Raw genomic sequence first — 19,047 nt, forward strand, 5'->3', positions numbered from 1 at the left:
GTTCTTTGTGAAAACTACTATGTTAGTGGTCTGACTCACTACAGTGTATTTTAATAGTTTTTCAACAAAACTGGAGCTCTGGAGCACTCTGGATCTGGAGCATAGCCACAATTCATTGATGATTTTAGTCCTGTTACAGGTTTTTTTGACAATAACGAAATGAAATCGCCAGCCTTTACAATGAAGCATTACAACGACGTTTAAGCTCACATAACTAGCCTCCATTTTTGTGTGTGGTTTATTGCTCGGATATGTAAGCAATAAACCTTTACTAAATGCTATTCACTATGAAATATAAACCTGACGTGTTAAATATAGTTATAGTTTATTATTCACACTTTCCACATCATTTGGAAGTGTGAATCAAGACAGTAAACCCATCAGATAGAATGACAGAATGAGAGCTGGGGGTTATAACACGATAGTGACACACACTGACGTACAGTAAGTCAATCATACTCCAGCTAAGGACGATGTGTATCTGAGTGGACAGGAGTGACAGCAACTGTCAAACCAGAGTTGCAGAGACATCATGACACAGAGTTAAAACCATACTGAGGGCTGTGCTCAGAAAATGTTTCACAATGTGATGTTTCAAAGTGTTCATGGTTGCTCCCAGTGAGGTGAAACCGCAGAGCAGAGAGAAGTATTTATGACAGCTGTTCCTGCTCTGTGTAATGATGGATGTGATGTGGCTGTACATCACTGTAGGAGAACAAACGGTTTCCAACAAGGGATTCGAATGAGGCAGAGGGCATGTGTGGGCGACAGATGACGGCTAAGAGATGTTCAACATGGAGGAAGGACGGAGAAACAGAGATCGATGGTACAGAAAGGTCTGTGCTGTAACTACACCTTTGTATGTGTAGCCTTTTAAAAGATTGTATACCTCTGATCTGTATTCAGTGACACACAATGACACATCCAAAGGCAGGGACACACTGTAATTTTACAGCGATGATGTAAATCAAGGTTCCTTTGCCTCTTTTCTCTCCTAATAAAGAGACTCCTACTCTCAATCCAATTTGCACACAAATGAAATCATTAAAACATGGTTCCCTTGAGACATTTACCCTCGAGTTATTAACTTATCTCTAAAAAACACAAGCTCTGAATCCTAATGGAATTAACCTTCTTAGTCTCTTTTGTGTGCTGCCTGATGAATTCTTGTCCTATGTCCGGGTGTATCCATAGTGGGAAAATTGAAAAGGTTATAAATAGAAATGTGTGTTTGTGTCTGTGCACATGCCTGAAGTTGAGTATGTAAAAACTATGTGCACAGCAGTATCAGTGTACACACAGGTATGCAGGGGCTGCAGAGGAGAGTCAATTAGGGGACAAAAGACAGGAGGAGAAAGAGCGAAAGGGAGACTCGGGAAAGAGAGAAAGCTCCAACTATGCTCCTCTTTTTTAGTTTCCCGTCGCTGACTGCCCTCGGCTTGGCTCCCGCACAGCAGGAATGCAAAGGTTACAAGAAAGCATGTGTTAGAGCATGTGTGTGTGTGTGTGTGGGTGTGTTTCCTATATGATGACTGAGGCGGTTTCTTCTGTAAAAGTAACTTTGTACATTTACTCAAGTAAATAACTTTACTTACATTTTGAGAAACTTTTCTACCCCTACAGTTATTTCAGGTATGAGCTTTTACATAAGTTTTGACATCCGTGTATACGGTACAGTCTCATGTGTACTGTGCATTAAATATGATGCTCGCCAGCAGGCCTGTCTGAAAGACTGGAAACAGTTTGAAACAGCTGGCCCTGTCCAAAGGAAACAGATTAGCCTACCTCTAAAGCTCTCTATTGATATATGATTTCAGGTTTGTTTAATGAGAAGTTGTAAAAACAAAAACTGATGATGGACTATAGGTGGCATTATGCTTCTCTGAAGGCGCACCTGAACATCTACGCCGACCCACACAAAGCGTTGATCAAGGTGGAAAGAAATCAGAGGAGTGGCTAGCAGACGAGATGATTAGATTATATAAATCAATTTAATGTACATTTACCTTTCTGGATTTATTCTATGTCTTAAGTAAATTGTGATTTGCTAAATGCGACAATGCCCCTGGTGGACATGTACGTCTATCATCAAGTATAACAGGGAGACAAATGCAAATGTCTGTGAATGCACACACCACAGACTTGCTTACATGTACCATGCAGAAGCACAATTCTGCCTAATTTCTTAGCTCTGAGCAGCACAATACTATTTTAAATGTATTGTCAGCTATTAAATTATACTTCCCAACTTTTCTGCTTTGTATGAAAAACTGCATGCACTTGTGGCCCTTTAGGACTTGCTTGCATTAGTATCTTTATTAGTACCACCACCGGTCATTTCAACACACTTCTCTGCCGATCACAGTAGAATAACAGTAGAACATACAGAGACGGCTCACAGCACCTGTACCTGAACTTATTTGCATGATGGCCGCACTTTGCATGTTGAACTCCATGCCAACTAGAACTCCAGGCTGCTTGAAAAGAATGTAATGGAGAAGGATCTGCTTTGCTTTACCTACATTAGAAAAAAACAGATGGCTGAGGTTTAGATTTTAAGGTTTTAAAGACGTCTGCCACTGACGCCGCTTTTTTTTTACAGTTTTTTTCTTTGCTCCACTGAAACATTACATGATTACATGAACATGATACATGAGATTTGTAGATTATTTTTTAGTGCATTCCCATTAATATAGGTGAATACTGTATTTAAAGTGTTTATGAGTTTATTGTAGTATACACAGACAAGAAACTTTATCTACTCAGTAATGTGCAGAAAGTAGTCATTTAATATTTTTATAATCTGGCAATTTATAGGCTACTATAAATAAAGAAATAAATGATCTGCTCCCTTCCATTAAAGTACATTTTCATAGACTAGGCTTTTACATACAGATCACACAATCATTTTATAAGATATGATTCATCATTATATATTAACAAAATAACAACAGCGTATAAAAGAGTTCAAATTAGTCCCATTTCAAGTATAAATAAATATTACATGTCGCTTAGATTATGAATGGTGCAAAGATATATAAAGTCTTTTAAAGTACTTTTACACTGTGGTATTAGTATGTTTACTACAGTCAAATGTGTCAGCACTTCTGCTAACTCTCAGCTGGACTGAAACTGTAGTTCCTATATGATTTGTGGCTTAATCAATACCACAGGAATACAGCATGTGGTACTAACATGGACATTTAACAGAAATGATCTTATGTATTTTGACTCTCATATCTCTGTGCTTACCTACACCAAACATCAGCATCAGCACACCCCGACTTATCTGTTGACTGTATTCCTTGTCTTTATGATCTGTATGTGCATCATGAATTTGCAAATGTCTATGCAATTTAATATCTATGCAAACACTTGAAAAATACAAGAGAAGCAAACTTGATGTGCACTGAAATTAAAACAACACACGCACACACTCTTTGCTAAATGCGAGTCTGTCCCATGACGAGACAGCTATGGCCGCCGGCGGTGAACCTGACCATGAACGAGCTGTAAAACTTGAAATGAGGGTTATAAATGGAGGGAACTTCCTTTACTTCATCTTAACAGTACTTCTATAGCTCGTCTTACACTGCCATTCATCACAGGTGATTTTAACAAAAGACAAGGCCTTAGCTAGACCTTGATGGACTACTTCAGGTACTACGGGAAACATCAGTCTCAGTTCCTTGGTGGTTTTAGGCTAAATAGATGAGTATACTTTATATGTTGAGTAGTAAACATATAAAACATGTAATATTACCGAATCTTCTGCACTGTGTACCTGCTGACTTGTGTTCTCGTAACCTTTTAATTCATCTTTCTGATTCATTCACTCACTTGTCCGCAGCAGATTAATCAGAGACAAACTCAGTCGCTGTGTTTCCCTTCATCATCCAAACAATTCAACCATGAAACCACCAGCAGAGAGCCAGGGCTTTAAGACATGACCTCACAGTTATCAAGTGTTTGAGCTTTCTCTGTCTCTGCGGAGCTGCTGCAGCTAAAGAAATCCCAGACCACTGTGTGTCTGTGAGTCTAACACTGGGGTCAAAATGAAGCCACATCCCTCAGACTATCTGTACGATCACTAGATAACCAGAAGGCAAAACAAAAATCTGGTTTTAAGCTCAGACGGAAGATCAGACAGGGAAAACAGCGGAGGCATGACACACCCTGTGTCATTCTAGTTTCCATATGAATTCATGGACAGGATGATTTACCTGTGTCGTTTTTCATAATGAGACACTATGAAGTACGGGGTTGTGTTGTTTTGATGAATGTCCAGTACATTAAAAACTCTGAGGATGTATTGTGGGTAAAGAAAGAATTTCATCATGTTATTTCCTCATTGTCTAACATGTGATGCTTTTCTTTGTCATGTATGAGATTAAACTTAATATTTTGGTTTTTGACAAATAATACATTTAAAAATGTCACCTTGGGCTCCATTTTTAATTTTTTTGTTTTACGGATAGAAAAAAGGTACATAAACTGAGGCAGCAAGCAAACTAATGTGTACTGTGGCCATTTCCTTTGCCCCTCATTACACTACATTCCCTCATGCCTGACACACAGTCTTGAATCTTCTTCTTCATGTTTGTATTTTTTATGAATTCTCCAAACATTGCCTTATACAGGACCCCCGCAGTAACGGCTGGTAATAAGCGTCCACAGCTTTAACCAGAGTAATCACATCGCAGACTTACAGCAGCCTAACATGGATGAAAACCTCCAGACAGGCTTCCAACTCTAGACGCAAAACAAACAGAACACAACGAATTTCAACTATTGTCACATTCAGAAGCAAATCCAGATACAAAAACTGCTCGCACACACATTTCCCTGAAGAGATTAGAGGGAGAAAGAAAGACTGAACAAGTGAGGGAGGGCTGGAGACAGAGAGAGCTCACCTTTCCTCATGATGATTGTGTTCACCTGTTCATCCCCTCACCTGGGGCAGGGGGGATCACTCTCCCTCCCTCTCTCCCCTCCTTCTCCACCCACCATCCTCCACGTCTGAGAGATGGCCCCGGATAAAGCGAGTCTTTTAGTCAAAAACGCACCCCCCAACCACCCCCCCCAGCCCGGCCCACCCTGCAGCCCAGCCCTGAAACTGATCCAGGTAGGCTTTCTGACCGAGGACTTTCTCACACTCTCACACTGCCAATCACACACCTCCACAGTGTACAGATCGGTGGAACATAAAAACACAAAGAAAGTGTGAGATACGCACACAGAGAAACACACACAGAAGCAAACTGTACGTGGATACGCGTGGATAATTGGCTCTGGGACAGTGAGTCTCACAGATAAACACACTGATACTAACCAAGAAGAGGAAATCTGAGCCAACTATGGTTCTTGTGTATGCTGTGTGTTTGCGCAGGTCAATGTGGATACATTCAGAGTCATGGATTTCAGATCCCTCATTAGGCTCCCCGGACCTAAGCCTCTGTATCGAGGGACTGTTCATATTTCTTAGTGGAAAGTCAGTCAGACAACTATAAAGAAAAGGAAGACAACCAAAAAGTCAAAACAAGTGTGACTAGACAGAAAATGACTGCAAACATGTGCACAACAACCACACAGACAGAAAACAACAAAGAGACGTGAAACGACTAAAGCGAAACAAAATGACCACAAAGACGTGCAAAACTACCAAAAAGAGACACAAATAGAGATGGAATATGATCCCAGAGAGCCTGTTTCAATCTTTGGGTCTTGTAGGGCTGTGGGGCCTTTTAAATGTCTGTGCCCAGGGGCCTATTGTCTTATACTCTGTACATGTTGGGAGTGTGTGTTTGTGTCATGCCCTGTGTGCATCTGGAGCTTCACCCAGGTTTTGTGCGAAATTACAAACATTATTACAGCACGGTATGATTATGAATTAGAACCACAGGGCCTTTTGCAGCTATTTATGTAATACCTTCATTATGAGAAACTAGTCAAGCATGCTGGGAGCGATCAAAGGCGGAAAAAAGAAAGAATGAAATAGACTGCAGGAGGATTTCTTTAACTGAAAGAGAAACAAATAAAATCTCTTAGATCCCTAGAAAAAATTGCAGCTCACTCCTTGGTGTCTTTGCCAAGTCATTTTAGAGGGATTCTGTCTGGCTCTCGTTTGACTGATAAACAAGTATGAATTACTGATATGATATGTGACACACTAATGGAACCTAGCATCAAGCGCCGTGCTGAACGACAGTGTTGTGTCGTTCACTGTCATTAAAGTGTCTTATACTTTTTGTAAGGAGTTGTTAAAAGCAAACAAATGGGTGCCTCTCACCCAGAGACAGCCCCCCCCCCAAGCATTTAGGATCCTGGATAGACGGATGACTTACACAGATACTGTAATAGTGAAGAATACCAATGCAAAATCTTTAATACAAGCTAACAAACATTATTTTGTTTGATGAAGGAGTCTTTGAAAACAAAAACTCCACATTAATGTATTATTGAGAAAAACTAATGTAAAAGAGAGAGAGCGAGAGCTGGAGGAAAAAAGAGAATCGATATGTGTTTCTTGGCCACATTTTCCTACTGTTGTGGTGCTGGGAGATTAATTGGTCTGCTCTTTAATGAGAGAACAAGATGGAGTGGCCAGCAGTGTGATGTTTGATCGAGAGTCAGACTGTTCAATGTGTAGTGAAAAAAAAGAAATGAGAAAGTTTTTAACGTAAGTACTAGAGAAGAAAGACTGAGAACAGCGGATGAGAACAATACTGTGTAAATAGCAAACTACAAGGGAGGTTCAGGGACTAAAGTCCAAGAACCAATTATTAAGAACCGAGTTATTGCTACAATCATGATGTTTTTATTTTTAATAACTAACTTTAGAAAAGCATTTAACTGACTTGAAGATCTCAGTGTATTATATTTAGTAGCGCATGGTCTAAACCAGTGGCTCCCAAACTTCACGGCTTGTGACGTTTTAAAATAAAGCTACGCGTTTCCCTTTTGGTGTGGGTTATACCCTGAGTGCTGACATGAGCTCTGAGCAGTCAAGAAAACATTTTTGAAGAACTGAAGGATAGTTAGTTAAGATAAATTGTATCATTCTCTCATGAGGCGCGTTTATAAAGACTATAAACTTTAATTAATGGAGCAGTTTGTAGGTTAATTATGGTCCAAACGTCCTGCAGCCAAAGAGGAGTATCTCTTAATTAAAGAGCTAGAGAAAGAGAAAGTGTTATGCAAGAGGAGGATTTTTCATAATCTGGCAACTCGGGGGTGCAGTACTTCTGAATAATGGCTTCTTACCGATCATTAGTAAAATACTTGATAACCAGTAATTATTACTCAATAATTTTATAACCTTATAAAAGGTTTTACGAGTTAGATGCTAACTTTACAACATGCTATGTTTTCTCGTTCACCATCCTAAACATTTAGTAACCTTCAGTAAACACAGGTTGGTATCAAACCTAAGTACAGAGAACCAAGACAGTTCGACCTGATGATGGTGTACAATTAAAGTCATTAAAATCATTACATTTATTACGCTTCACATCTAGCGTGGCGAAAAGGTCATAAAATCGATTTTGCATTGTGATTTGTCATCACTTTAATAATCTTTTGGCTCCTTAGTGTTTGTTGTGTCAAACATTGAGAGGTGTTCCTCCACTATCATTTTCATTTCCAGTTGTCTCCTCCACCTAAATGTGGATCTTTGGATGTAAGATAATGTGATATGGTCTACCAGCTGTAGGAAAGGAGCTGTTCTGGGCTTTGTTATTATTTCCCATGTCGTGCTGCCCTCCAGTATTTTTACCCACACACAGAGGGGGAAATAAAAGATGTAGAAGCATGTGAATCTGCACAATGACACCCTGAGTGTCATTGTTATTCCACTCTAGCCTCAGTTTGAGTGTATTGTTGTACTTGAAGCTTAGCCTGTTCCCTTGGTAACCACACAGATAACAAGCACTGCCCCTGTACTTACTGGCCAGGCGTATTTGAAGGGAATGACAATGTGTCCATTAGCCCCATCTTCTCCTCCTCCACCTCCTCCTACATCATGTCCTCGCTGGTGAAGCGAAAGGGAGTTTCCACCCAGGATCCCTGTGCTGCCTGACCCGAAGGTGCATGGTCCAGTGGGGACGACCCTGGCCTGGTACTCCTTGAGACAGGCTTGGAAGAAAGTATCACATTGGTCCCTGGCAGAGCAGCGCTGCCCCCCACTGGCCTGGAGGTCGCAGCAGTCGCCAGTTTGCAGGAGCCCGTGCGGATTCTGGAAGTGGCGGATCTGAAGTTCGAACATCCCCGCCGCACACACAGTCTGAGTCCAGAGAGAGGAGAAGTGAGTTATATTAATATCTTATCAATATTATTAACAGGCAGTGTGCATGGACAGACAAGCACATACAGTACATCAGGTATGTAGTGATGTAACATCACCCACAAACATCCGAGTTAAGGTTGTGTGAAAACTGCTGTTTCAAAGTCGAGTGGTATGAAGTTTAGCTTTCGTCTTTGTTAATGGTCCTTAAACTAACCATACTATAGCATAAACACATTCAAATTAGAATATGCATGATAAAAGTCTTCTATTAGATGTTGATGGTTAATCCGCAGATTGTTTTCTTGTTTGTTCCATGAGTTGTAACTTTGAGCAAAGAAAACGAGTAGAACAGAAGCTGCTTTAACAATTAAAATGACAAGTCTCTGTGAAGAAGTTCACAAAGTTTGAAAGGAATAGTTCAGCCTTTGGGATACATACTTACTCACTTTCTTGCCAAAAGTAAGAACACACAGCGTATTATGCACGTAGTGCCTGTGTAGTCTCCAAGTTTGAGACGTCCACACAGGGATCTGTTGGGACATGGACCCTATGTGGGCCATATAAACCATGAATTGGCCAGTGGACAGACTCCAGCAAATTATCCCTTGTACAACCACAAATTGTTGTTTTTGGATTTTTGAAGAGATTAAACATAAGAGCTGTAAAAAAAGAGTGTGACATGCAGATAATTTAGACCAGGATCAGGATAGCTGTTTAGTCAAAGCCATGTTAACTGATGGTGGTGGTGGCTGCATATTTAGTGTAGCCAAAACTAGTAACCTGAAAAAAGGACCAGAAATCCTTCACACACATGTGTGTGTGTGTGTGTGTGTGTGTGTGGATGTGTGTGTGTGTGGATGTGTGTGTGTCTGTGGATGTGTGTGTGTGTGTGTGTGTGTGTGTGTGTGTGTGTGTGTGTGTGTGTGTGTGTGTTCATAAGTGTCTTTGAAAAGAATAAGAATAAAAGAAAATTGGAGATTGAACTATCCTCTTTCCTGCAAATTACTATCTCACCTCCTCAGGGAATTTGCAGCATATATCCTCTTTTGTCGATAGACAACAAGCAACAACTCAGCAAAAATCAAACTTTTACATCCAAATCTTGGACAGATAACAGTTTTTGCCATATTCACCTTGCAAAATTGTCTTTCATTTCCACAACTACCTCCTTATTTCTGTCTTCCCAGGGGGGCGCTGACACTGGGAACCCGGTCACACTCTCTCTCCTCCTCCTCCTCCTCTCTATCTGAGGCCGTAACGCTCCTGTCATTTCTCTTTCTGCGGCCATCAGCTCTTTTCAGCGTTGTTGCCATTCTCCTTTTCATCTCCCTCCCTTTCTTTTCTCTGTGTTCCCTCTCGGTAAAAAGATGGGTGGAGGGGACACACACACACAATCACTTCCACACACACTTCAGAGTTAACAAGCCCCCCTGAGAGTCTCAGAGCACGAGGGTCAGGTATGTGTGTGTGTGTGTGTGTGTGTGTGTGTGTGTGTGTGTGTGTGTGTGTGTGTGTGTGTGTGTGTGTGTGTTTGTTTGCATGTCTGAGTGAAAACTAGGGGTTTGGCTTCTTCCATCATCTGCAAACACAAAAGATAAAGCTACTGTTATCTCAGTTAGCCATGAAACCACTGTCAATGAATAAATCTGAATAATTCACAGCCTTTTTGGCATGTTTGCACAAATACTAAACTAATGATGGCTCATTAGGTCTAGGAATCAGAATCACGTATCCCCTGTGGTGTTGTGCAGACATTGGCAGAAATCACCAAGACTAACATGAGCTCACGTGTCCACCATCAGAATCTCCCATTGTGTTTGGTTGCATGTCCTTCTCATGCGCCCTGTCCCTGATATGAGAGGGGTTAGTGTGGGAGAGGGTGGGGGCTGAAGGATATTTGTGTGTGTGTGGATGTGTGTGTGTGTGGATGTGTGTGTGTGTGTGTTGGGTGGGGTGGGTGAACTCTGCTACATCAAAAGGCTTATGGAGATACAGTGGCGCTCATCACTCTACATCCTCCTTTCTTCCTCTCCTCCTTTCACTGCTTGAGCCATTCCCTGCATACCAGCATTTCAGCGCTTCAGTCAGACCAGTGAGAGAGAGACAGACAGAGAGAGAGAGAGAGACAGAGAGGGACAAGAGAGAGAAGGAGAGAAAGAAAGACCGAGACAGACAGCGACACCAAAAGAAAAAGACAGGTGCCAAATACAGATCAAACTGTCTCTGCAGGAGGGATCTGCAGTTAAACGCTCACTACACCCAAAATTCAGGCTGGCTCACAACAAATCCTCTACATCTAAAGACTGACATTCATGGGTCAGCACCTGGATGATTTTACAAGGCAGGTGAAATTGGGAAGTCTGAAAAGAGGCACAGAATTAAAGGGATAATTCAGAACAATAAAGCAGTTTTTTTGGTAAGTTTAAACTATTTGTTGACATTTAATAGATCAAATATGGAAGTATTTCCCATGTAAATGCCAGGTGAGCTTCAGTCAATATGTCAAATCAATGAAAATATATTTGGATGGAGCTATCATGCTATGCAGGAGATGCAGAGCAGATTTTCATTTTGGTTTGAGGTTAACTTTGGTGAAATTCAAATCAACTGGATATAGTTTATTGCTGTAAACAAGACTATGTGTCACAATGTGATGCTGTTTCTCAGACATCGAAAATGAGATCTAATCTACTATCATTTTTAAAAACCTAGCTTCACGTTGAAAATGAAAGTAGCAGTGTGATTTTGCAAACTGCAGCTGAACATGCCATTGACACAGAGGAGCATGTAGTGCAGGGGGAACTCAGGGAATAACAAAACTGCACAAAATGAACTTGACTTCACATTAAATTTCTTCTGAGCAAGTAGAAGGTGGTCTCCTGCCTTCTGCATTATAAATAGTCACCAGCAGCAGCAGAGGAAGACCCTGAGCGAATGTTTCACACTGCAGTGCAGTCAGAGAATGGTGGGAGTGGAGAGTGTTGTTCCTTAGCTGTGAAGAGGTTGCAGAGGTGCAGAGAGAGACATGCAGAGCTGCCCGAACGTTCAACATTCACACGCCCCAGAGTTTATTCGGCAGTGGCCCCAGACTCCACACACACCCAACACACAGATGCTGGATGTGAGCTCAGGAAAAAAAAAAAAAACCTGCACTGTATTGCACATGTGCTCACATGAGCGCTCAACCTCTAGGCCTGTTTTCGCTGCCACTGAGTCCTGTCACACATCACAGGCATCCTGATCAGGGCGGCAAAAAGGCACAATATACAACACTTACCATGTTGCCAAAATACTTCACATTATGTTACTGGCAGCTTGTGAGAAATGTTTATATGACCTATTGCAGTGCCTATTGCTCTCTGCTGTCACCTGTAAAGCTCTGTGACACATAAAAGACAGACTGAAATATAAAGATGCACCTGCAGGCAAGCACGCTAAGGACATGGACAAGCAAAGACATGCAGACGCAAAAAAATATTTTAATAACTAGTAAATAAGGTGTGTTTGCAGAATAAAGGATGAGCCATTGGCAGTTAAAATGTATTTGTCATTATTTCAGTGGGGAGTATTCAGTCCCCCTCATGAAGAATGGTTTGTGTACAAGGGACCCACCTCATTATGCTCTTTGTTGACAAACCTAATAAAAATACTAACATAAACATGATTTTGCTGTGATGTTCCTAACTTGACACAGATCCTGCTCTGATTTTTGCACCCAGTGTCCTACATGCAGGATTACAGTAGTTATCTGTTCAGTGGGTTAATAGACGCCAGCATGCTGAAACAACAGGTGGGCACAGCGCCATGTAGGAGCAGAAAGAGGGCAGCACAATGGGGAGAGGGACATCATGTGTGGAGTCCATTATTCGCCGTTTTTACGCAGCTGTAGTAAGAAATACAAGCTCGCCCACAGCTAAAAGTCAGTTTCGGTGATCTAAGAACATGTTGCCTGAAATAGCACCTAATCGGTGGCTTACCTGCGGTTGGAGCGTGAGCGCGATGAGAACAATCAGAGTCCGCTGCAAGTGCAGGTGTCCCCGGTGTCGCTCAGCCTTCATGTGAGACTTCGCGGTGATCTTTCCCCTCCCGTTTCTTACAGGATTGAGCCGAGTTATCCTGTGCGCTCTGGAGCTCTCCATCTCCATCAAGGGATTAGGAACCGCGTTGTGCGCTTTGGCGGTGGTGGCTCCCCCCTCCTCCTCCTCCTCCTCCCTCCCCGCGTCCGTCCGTCCGCCCAAGCTCTGCTCTGCTCCTCTCCGGTTCTAAAACCCTGAAACTCCCGTAGAGTCACTTCATCGCGTCCAGTTCATAGAAACCATAACCAACTCTGTCTCCGCTTGGATTTCTCCCCCTCCCACCCGTACACACCTGCTCGCCCCCTCGCTGCTGTGTCCAGGGTGGATTTCCACTGGGAGTGACACATGCACTCAAACACACACACACACACACACACACACACAGGGCGCATAAACGCACACCCCTTGCGCTGTATTCCTCCCACCACTTGCGTTAAGAGGCTTTAAAGGTCCAATCTGCCGGCTCACTAGACTTGAACTCTCATCCCAATTAGCTGATACTCTCCCTTCTTCTTCTGTATCTCTTCGAATCTGATCCACGCACAAGAAAATTAAAAGAGGCACACAGCATGTCTATTCATCCTCTGTCGTTGTGAGCGTGTGTGGAAGCAGCGACCAAAGTTGTGTGTCTCCACCGGAATGATTTCACTTTGCGCTCTTTTCATCCAGTCGGCTGACTGGTCATTTGTCAACCCGATACCAAGCCCGGCGGCGACAGAGTGAGTGTGGGAAACAATGAGAGAGAGAAAGAGAGCACGGAGGGTGTGTCCTGAGGCTGGCTTGTCCTGACTGGAGTTCCCAGTGCGCGACTCTCATCCCTTTCTCTCCCTCTCTCAATAGTGACACTGGGCAAACTGTGGACCAACCCAAACTTTTTTCCTATGTATGTCACACCTAGTATATGAATTGTCCTCAGTGCGTTTCGTATCTCACGTCTCTGTGGCCTTTCTGTTTTCTTTCTGCTCTTTTGAGGCACCTCGCCGGTTCCTCTCCTCCAGTTTCACGTCTATGCTTTGCCTGGCTCACTTCAAAGCTCCGCCGAGCCAATTAATTTTTTCACGGCTTTGCTCGGGCTCGAGTGGCCTCTGAATAGGAAAGTTTCTATAGGCTTTGAAGCCAAAGCCTTCCATCACCATAATGCCCCTCTGTTATGGATGATGGAACGACGTTGTTCATATAATTGCATTTCTGCAGTAGATTTGTGAGTTTCTTTCTCCTGAAGATTGATTGGCTCTTGCGCGCATGGTCAGGACGCACATGGCACCGGGGCCTGAACGCACCCTTCACCCATCTTACTAAATGTGATAGTCATTTCCATGTTTATAAACGAACTTGTTCCGACATTCACCGGTCTGAAGCGCAGCCTACTGTACACACATACCCCCGTTTAATGATGTCTCTGACAAATACTGACCGGGTGAGCGCGTAAATATAAAAGAGAATTGTAGGCATCGTTTGAATATTGGCACCGGTCACAAGGCATATTTTCCACATATGACCTCCAGTGTTCGTCTTGTTGGACTCAAGCCCTCCACACAATGTACTTTCTTTATCTGAAGAAATCTAATGAGATTCTGTCTCCCTCCTCCTCCTACATCTTAAGGTCTGTCACGGGCTTGTTGCTCAAGAGCTACCCTGACAACCGCTGGTGTTTCCGCGGCCAGGGGCTCGGCAATGACCCCGGAGCTGAACAGAGGGCTCTTGAGGAGCAGAGGGTTCATTTGAATAGAGGAGCAGTGACCTCCAAACATGAGCTGAATTTTAACCAACCATCCGGAAACATTAAGACAACGGCAGGTCTGCTCAAAGGCTGCAGTGTGTGCTTCACCTGAAGCCACCAGTGAATGTACAGCTCTTTGTCTCTCGGAGTCTTGTTGCTTAAATATAAGGGTTGTGCGTTGTGTGTTTGGCACCATCTAATGGTCACAAGTGGCTCATGGGAAAGAATTTGAAGATGCACTGATCACAGCCTAAACCTCTTCAGGCTTGACTTGAAATATCAAGTATTTAAGTGTGAAACGTCCCTTTGCCGTCCTTAAATTAAACATCTCTCTGCTTCTACCCAATAACTTGATGTCACCTGGCAGAGTTTACCACTTTACTGCTCATACTAATTGGTTGACATGATCCCTCCAAAAGCCTCTAGATGGCATCACCTCAGCTGAGAAACCAGATGACTTGATGTAGAAGCAGAGAGATAGAGGGAAGGCAGAGGACATTTTAATACCATTAATATCCATTTACTCCCTGATGTGGATTCAAACAAGCTGGAAATTTGCAAAGTGGCCCTCTAAGTAGCCTGAAGCATTTTGAACCACTTAAATCTGACAAATCTTTATCTTTTACTTAACTGTTCACTCATTGGTGAAACTTTTCTATTTCAATTGAAATATATCAACGTCTTCATGTTCAAATGGCTGCACCACTCTATCAGATGGAAATATTTTAAATACTTGTATAGTTTCACCCAGTTCTTCAAAGTTAAACCTGACATAACTGGCATCTGTGAAAACATGGGGGTCTCCTCTTGAAAAGAAAATTGAGCTACACGGTTTGAGTTTGTAAAACTGACTGACTCACTGGATGCTCAGGGAGTGAACTATGACCGTCTATGACACTCTTTGCTTCTTGCTGTATCAGAGATAAGTGATCCAGGTGCTGATGATACTGTGTTAGGGATAGTTCTTGTTTATAATTTCACTGTGAAGCAACATTGACAGACTCAGCTCCCACGCATAATCCACAGCATAAGCTGCCTTTCAGTCCCTGCATCTGAAAGATCACTGTGTTGGTGAATGGGAAGGCACCAGGCATGTTGCCAAGAGCGTGCAACACTCACACTCACACACGGCGCCCTGGTGGCTAAGGTCAGAGCTTTCTCAAGGCAAAATAAGGGAGTGTGGAAAGGCTTGGGAAACTGCAGAGGAATGTGCAGTTCTGTGTATACTGTTGAGCTGACCTAAAGACAATTACTCAGGGCACAGATTAAGCCCACAACAGGGAGGCCCTGTGTGCACTGGGCACATTTGATAGTGTGAGTCTAAATTAAGCTTTTCGGGTCTAATTCACACCCGTGAACCCAGTTTGAGAGGAGGTGGTGGTTCTTATTAGCACGTAATTACTCTGCAAACCTGCAGCATGTGAAGGCTGACAGGAGTCTGAGTAGGTGCAGCGAAACATACATACATATAAGACAGTCGTGAACATGTGACACATTCTACCAGCAAGCAGCACACATTAGATATTTCTTTTAGATGACCATAAAACATCAGCACAAAATTGCTCTGTCTTCAAATAAACATGATCTACACAAACAGCTCATAAAGGTATAAACCACAGAGCATAGCACCACAGGTTTCCCTGATACTGTATAAACTGTATTTCTACTCAAATCAGATGTAATGGTTCAGGTGGCTTCCCTGCATCAAATTAATTCACAATTAAATCCTCACCGTCTGACATCTCAAAAAGTGCTGGTGAAAAAAGCTAAACTGTCCCCACAGATTTACGAAATGCTACAAGCAAACAAATCTCGAGCCTGATGGCTCATGTGCAGCCACTGAAAAGTGTAATCTAATGATTTAAAGAGATGTCTTTGGTTTACTACACCAAGCAGAGCACAATCCAATTTCTATACTTTGAGAGCACGACATGATTTGTGTAGAGGACATAATACTTTGAACAGAATACTTTATTAAATACAGGACTAATGGAAAATGTATTTTTATACTGAGGCCAAAGAATTCAATTTCCTACTAAGCATCTATTTTGTGAAGAATGTGGGTAGTCTGAACTGTGCATCATGTAATATGAGCATCTTGAAACCGAGTTTTCTTTTTTCCCCTACCTGCCCACATTTCCTTTTCAAGCTCTACTGCTGACTAATAAAACATTTCTGATAAATTCGTCCCACAGAACGCCTTAAATTTACTGTCCGACTTTACTGAAGTAAAAGCTACAACCAAAAAAAAAAAAACAACAACAAAAAAACCAAAACGTATCAACATATAAAAGCCATCCGTTTCCCCAGCAACCCCTATGCAACACATGTCAAGATTAAGAGTACAAGAAAGTTTTAGAGCACCATCTACCGACTTAAGAAAAACTTGTGAGGTAGAGAACAGTCTTGGAGAAAAAGTTTTAATTATAAAAAGAAGAAAGCTCCAGGTACAATGTCTGGTAGACCAGACTCTGGGTGCAATGCTTATGGACAAATGGTTAAAAACAAAACACATCAAGTTGCTTATGGACAAAGTCAAAAACACAGAAAATCTATTGTTTTGTCAGTGCGTCACTCACAGTAGTTAACAGCAACTTGATACTATTGAAGTATACTTACATGTAATCCTGGAAGAAGGAATTCGACTAACCCACCTGTGCTGCACTAGACAGCAAACGTAAATTTCTAAAAATGTTGACGACTGACAAAAACAGACCAGAGTCTGTGTGCATATAAGAAAACCAGCCCTAGAAAAAGGGTTATTTTTTGGCAAATGAGATCTTCATGGCATTCGTTTGTGTGATCTTAAAGCCCTGTAGTGCCTCTCGTGCAGCCCCAGCCTGAACTTCGTTCTCAAACTCCACAAAGGCGATATCGTGGCGTCCAGGGACCAGACGTACCTCTTTGAACCCAGGAAACCTGAATACACAACAATGTCAGCCTTTAATAAACACACAAAAAAAATTAAATTTAAATGTAGAAAAGGAGCTGCTACTGACTGGTTGAAGAGCATGGACAGCATAAGTTCGTTTGTCTCCTCTGGCAGGTTGGTGAGGAAGAGAATGTGATTTGGAGGATTTTCAGCAACCTGGGAAGATAAAGGAAAAGAAATGTCACGACAGAACCACCACAAAAGAAAACATCATCATTCAAATGGTGGGTCATATACTACCTGCTGAGGCATCTGTCCAGGCATCATCTGACCAGGAGGGATGGCACCAGGAGGCATCTGACCAGGTGCCATACCTGGAGGAGGTATCATGCCTGGAGGGGGCATATACGGCGGCTGGCCTGGCATGTGCATCATGCGTGGAGCCTGGCTCATTGGAGGCATTCCCTACAAAGAAAACAAATTCAGTAGCAGTGATGACCTTTTTCCCCATTAAAAAAAATAAATAAATTGTGCACTTCCCTTTGATTAATTTTCATGCTTGACAAACTTTGTTAGTTTCACTTTAGATTTATGTTTTCTAAAGCACAATATGATTTTGTTCAGATTTTACGTGTGTGTAAAAGTACAAAGTCTGTATTCAAAAAGGGTTAACACTACTTACAGGCATTGCAGCAGGTACCCCAGCGACCATGGCTGCAGCTGCACCTGATGCCCCTTTCTTAGATCCGGCTGCATCAGGTCCCTTGGTCTTCTTTTTCTCTTTTTTTCGGTCACGCTCCACATAGGTCCCCTTCATTTTAGCTATGATATCTGAGTCCTGCTTGGCGTACTGGATGCGCTATAGCACAAGTCACATCCACATGCATTTTAGAGGCTACAGTTTCAGGATTTCTGCCGGCTCCACGTAGGACAGCCAGTATGTTTTTGATATTACATTATTGCGTGGCAAATTGTTAAAAAAAATGCAAACCATACAACAATAACAAACTTTCTTTGGAAAATAACGGAAATGTGTCAGTTGCAAGATTCGTAAAGACCAAATAAATCATATCAAATAAACTAAATATTTGTAGCATGATTTATGCTCCTCATCTCATACTCCCTTTGTGTGTTACCTACCATGGGTTTATCATAGAAAGGGAATCCCTGCATGGATCTCAGAGCATTTGAAGCGCTGTTAACCTCTTTGAAGATAACAAAGGCCTGACCCTTCATCTTTAGGTTTCGTGCGACCAAGATGTCCAAAATCTGTCCGAACTGTGAGAAGATGGCGTAGAGCGACTTTTTCAACTCTATTTACACAAAAAAGAAGAAATCGTTAGATTTATTTGACAGGAGCGACTTTTTCAACTCTATTTACACAAAAAAGAAGAAATCGTTAGATTTATTTGACAGGACCTTTGTGCACATGGTTAACTAAGTGAAGCCACAACACAAGGCTGGAACATAAACTTACCATCTTTCTTGATTTTCTCATTCAAGTTGTTGATGTAGATTGTATGGTTAAGCCGTACTTCGGTTGTGGCCATTTTCTAAACTGAAATGAAACAAACATTTGAAATATTAAACAGCAAGAAACAAAATTCTTGATTTACGTTAGCTAGCTACGTTAGCATACAACCCCAGTACCGTGGGGAGAGCATTAGCTTACTAAAGCTAGCTACAGCTAACACCATTTAGACTACTAACTATATTATTCTATGGTTTATGCCTGCGCTTCCTCGTTGTCACAAAAAACATAAAAAAATATACCTAAATCCGAGAATAGGTTGTAGATAGTGGAGTTCAACAGGGTTTTAATCGTTCAGGTCGGTGTAGAAGTCAGCACTCTCTAAAACCCCGGTCCCTCAAAAACACGTCCCGCTCTGCATGTTCTCGCGTTAAGAAACGAGCCACACGTCATTTCCGGTGTTACACTGGATTCTGCGACCTTTCCAAACGTTCCTACTCATATTTTTTAAACTGTATAGTAAAATTAATTAAGCTGTGCAGAGAAAAATGAAACAATGATTGATCAGATACCAATTACTGGGTTACACAGAAACAGCGTGTAACTGACACTGCTGTCATTATA

General features: G+C 42.0%; 2 protein-coding genes across 3 annotated transcripts in view; both read right to left on the bottom strand.

Annotated features, from left to right (window-relative positions):
- LOC113167341 (protein jagged-1) overlaps window positions 1-13,066 on the bottom strand; it is a 36,881-nt gene extending 23,815 nt beyond the window's left edge. Inside the window, exons 1-3 of one of the 2 annotated variants that reach the window (XM_026367876.1) lie at window positions 12,653-13,066; window positions 12,262-12,554; window positions 7,946-8,281 (exon numbers count right to left, since the gene is read on the bottom strand). In XM_026367876.1, coding sequence (XP_026223661.1) covers window positions 7,946-8,281; window positions 12,262-12,429 — 504 coding nt within the window. In that variant the 5' untranslated portion in view covers window positions 12,430-12,554; window positions 12,653-13,066. Of the gene's footprint in view, window positions 1-7,945; window positions 8,282-12,261; window positions 12,555-12,652 lie in introns of those variants that run through there. The other variant, XM_026367882.1, reaches the window with a different exon arrangement.
- A 3,418-nt stretch (window positions 13,067-16,484) lies between these two features.
- On the bottom strand, window positions 16,485-18,845 carry LOC113167387 (U1 small nuclear ribonucleoprotein A-like). The gene is made up of 7 exons (XM_026367956.1): window positions 18,726-18,845; window positions 18,430-18,510; window positions 18,093-18,265; window positions 17,635-17,811; window positions 17,253-17,417; window positions 17,080-17,168; window positions 16,485-16,999 (listed from the first exon to the last, which is right to left on the bottom strand). Exons 2-7 carry the CDS (start codon window positions 18,500-18,502, stop codon window positions 16,840-16,842), a joined length of 837 nt encoding a protein of 278 aa, XP_026223741.1. The 5' UTR covers window positions 18,503-18,510; window positions 18,726-18,845; the 3' UTR covers window positions 16,485-16,839.
- Window positions 18,846-19,047: the final 202 nt, after the last annotated feature.

Source organism: Anabas testudineus, chromosome 13 (genome assembly GCF_900324465.2).
Source record: "Anabas testudineus chromosome 13, fAnaTes1.2, whole genome shotgun sequence".
Lineage (NCBI taxonomy): Eukaryota > Metazoa > Chordata > Actinopteri > Anabantiformes > Anabantidae > Anabas > Anabas testudineus.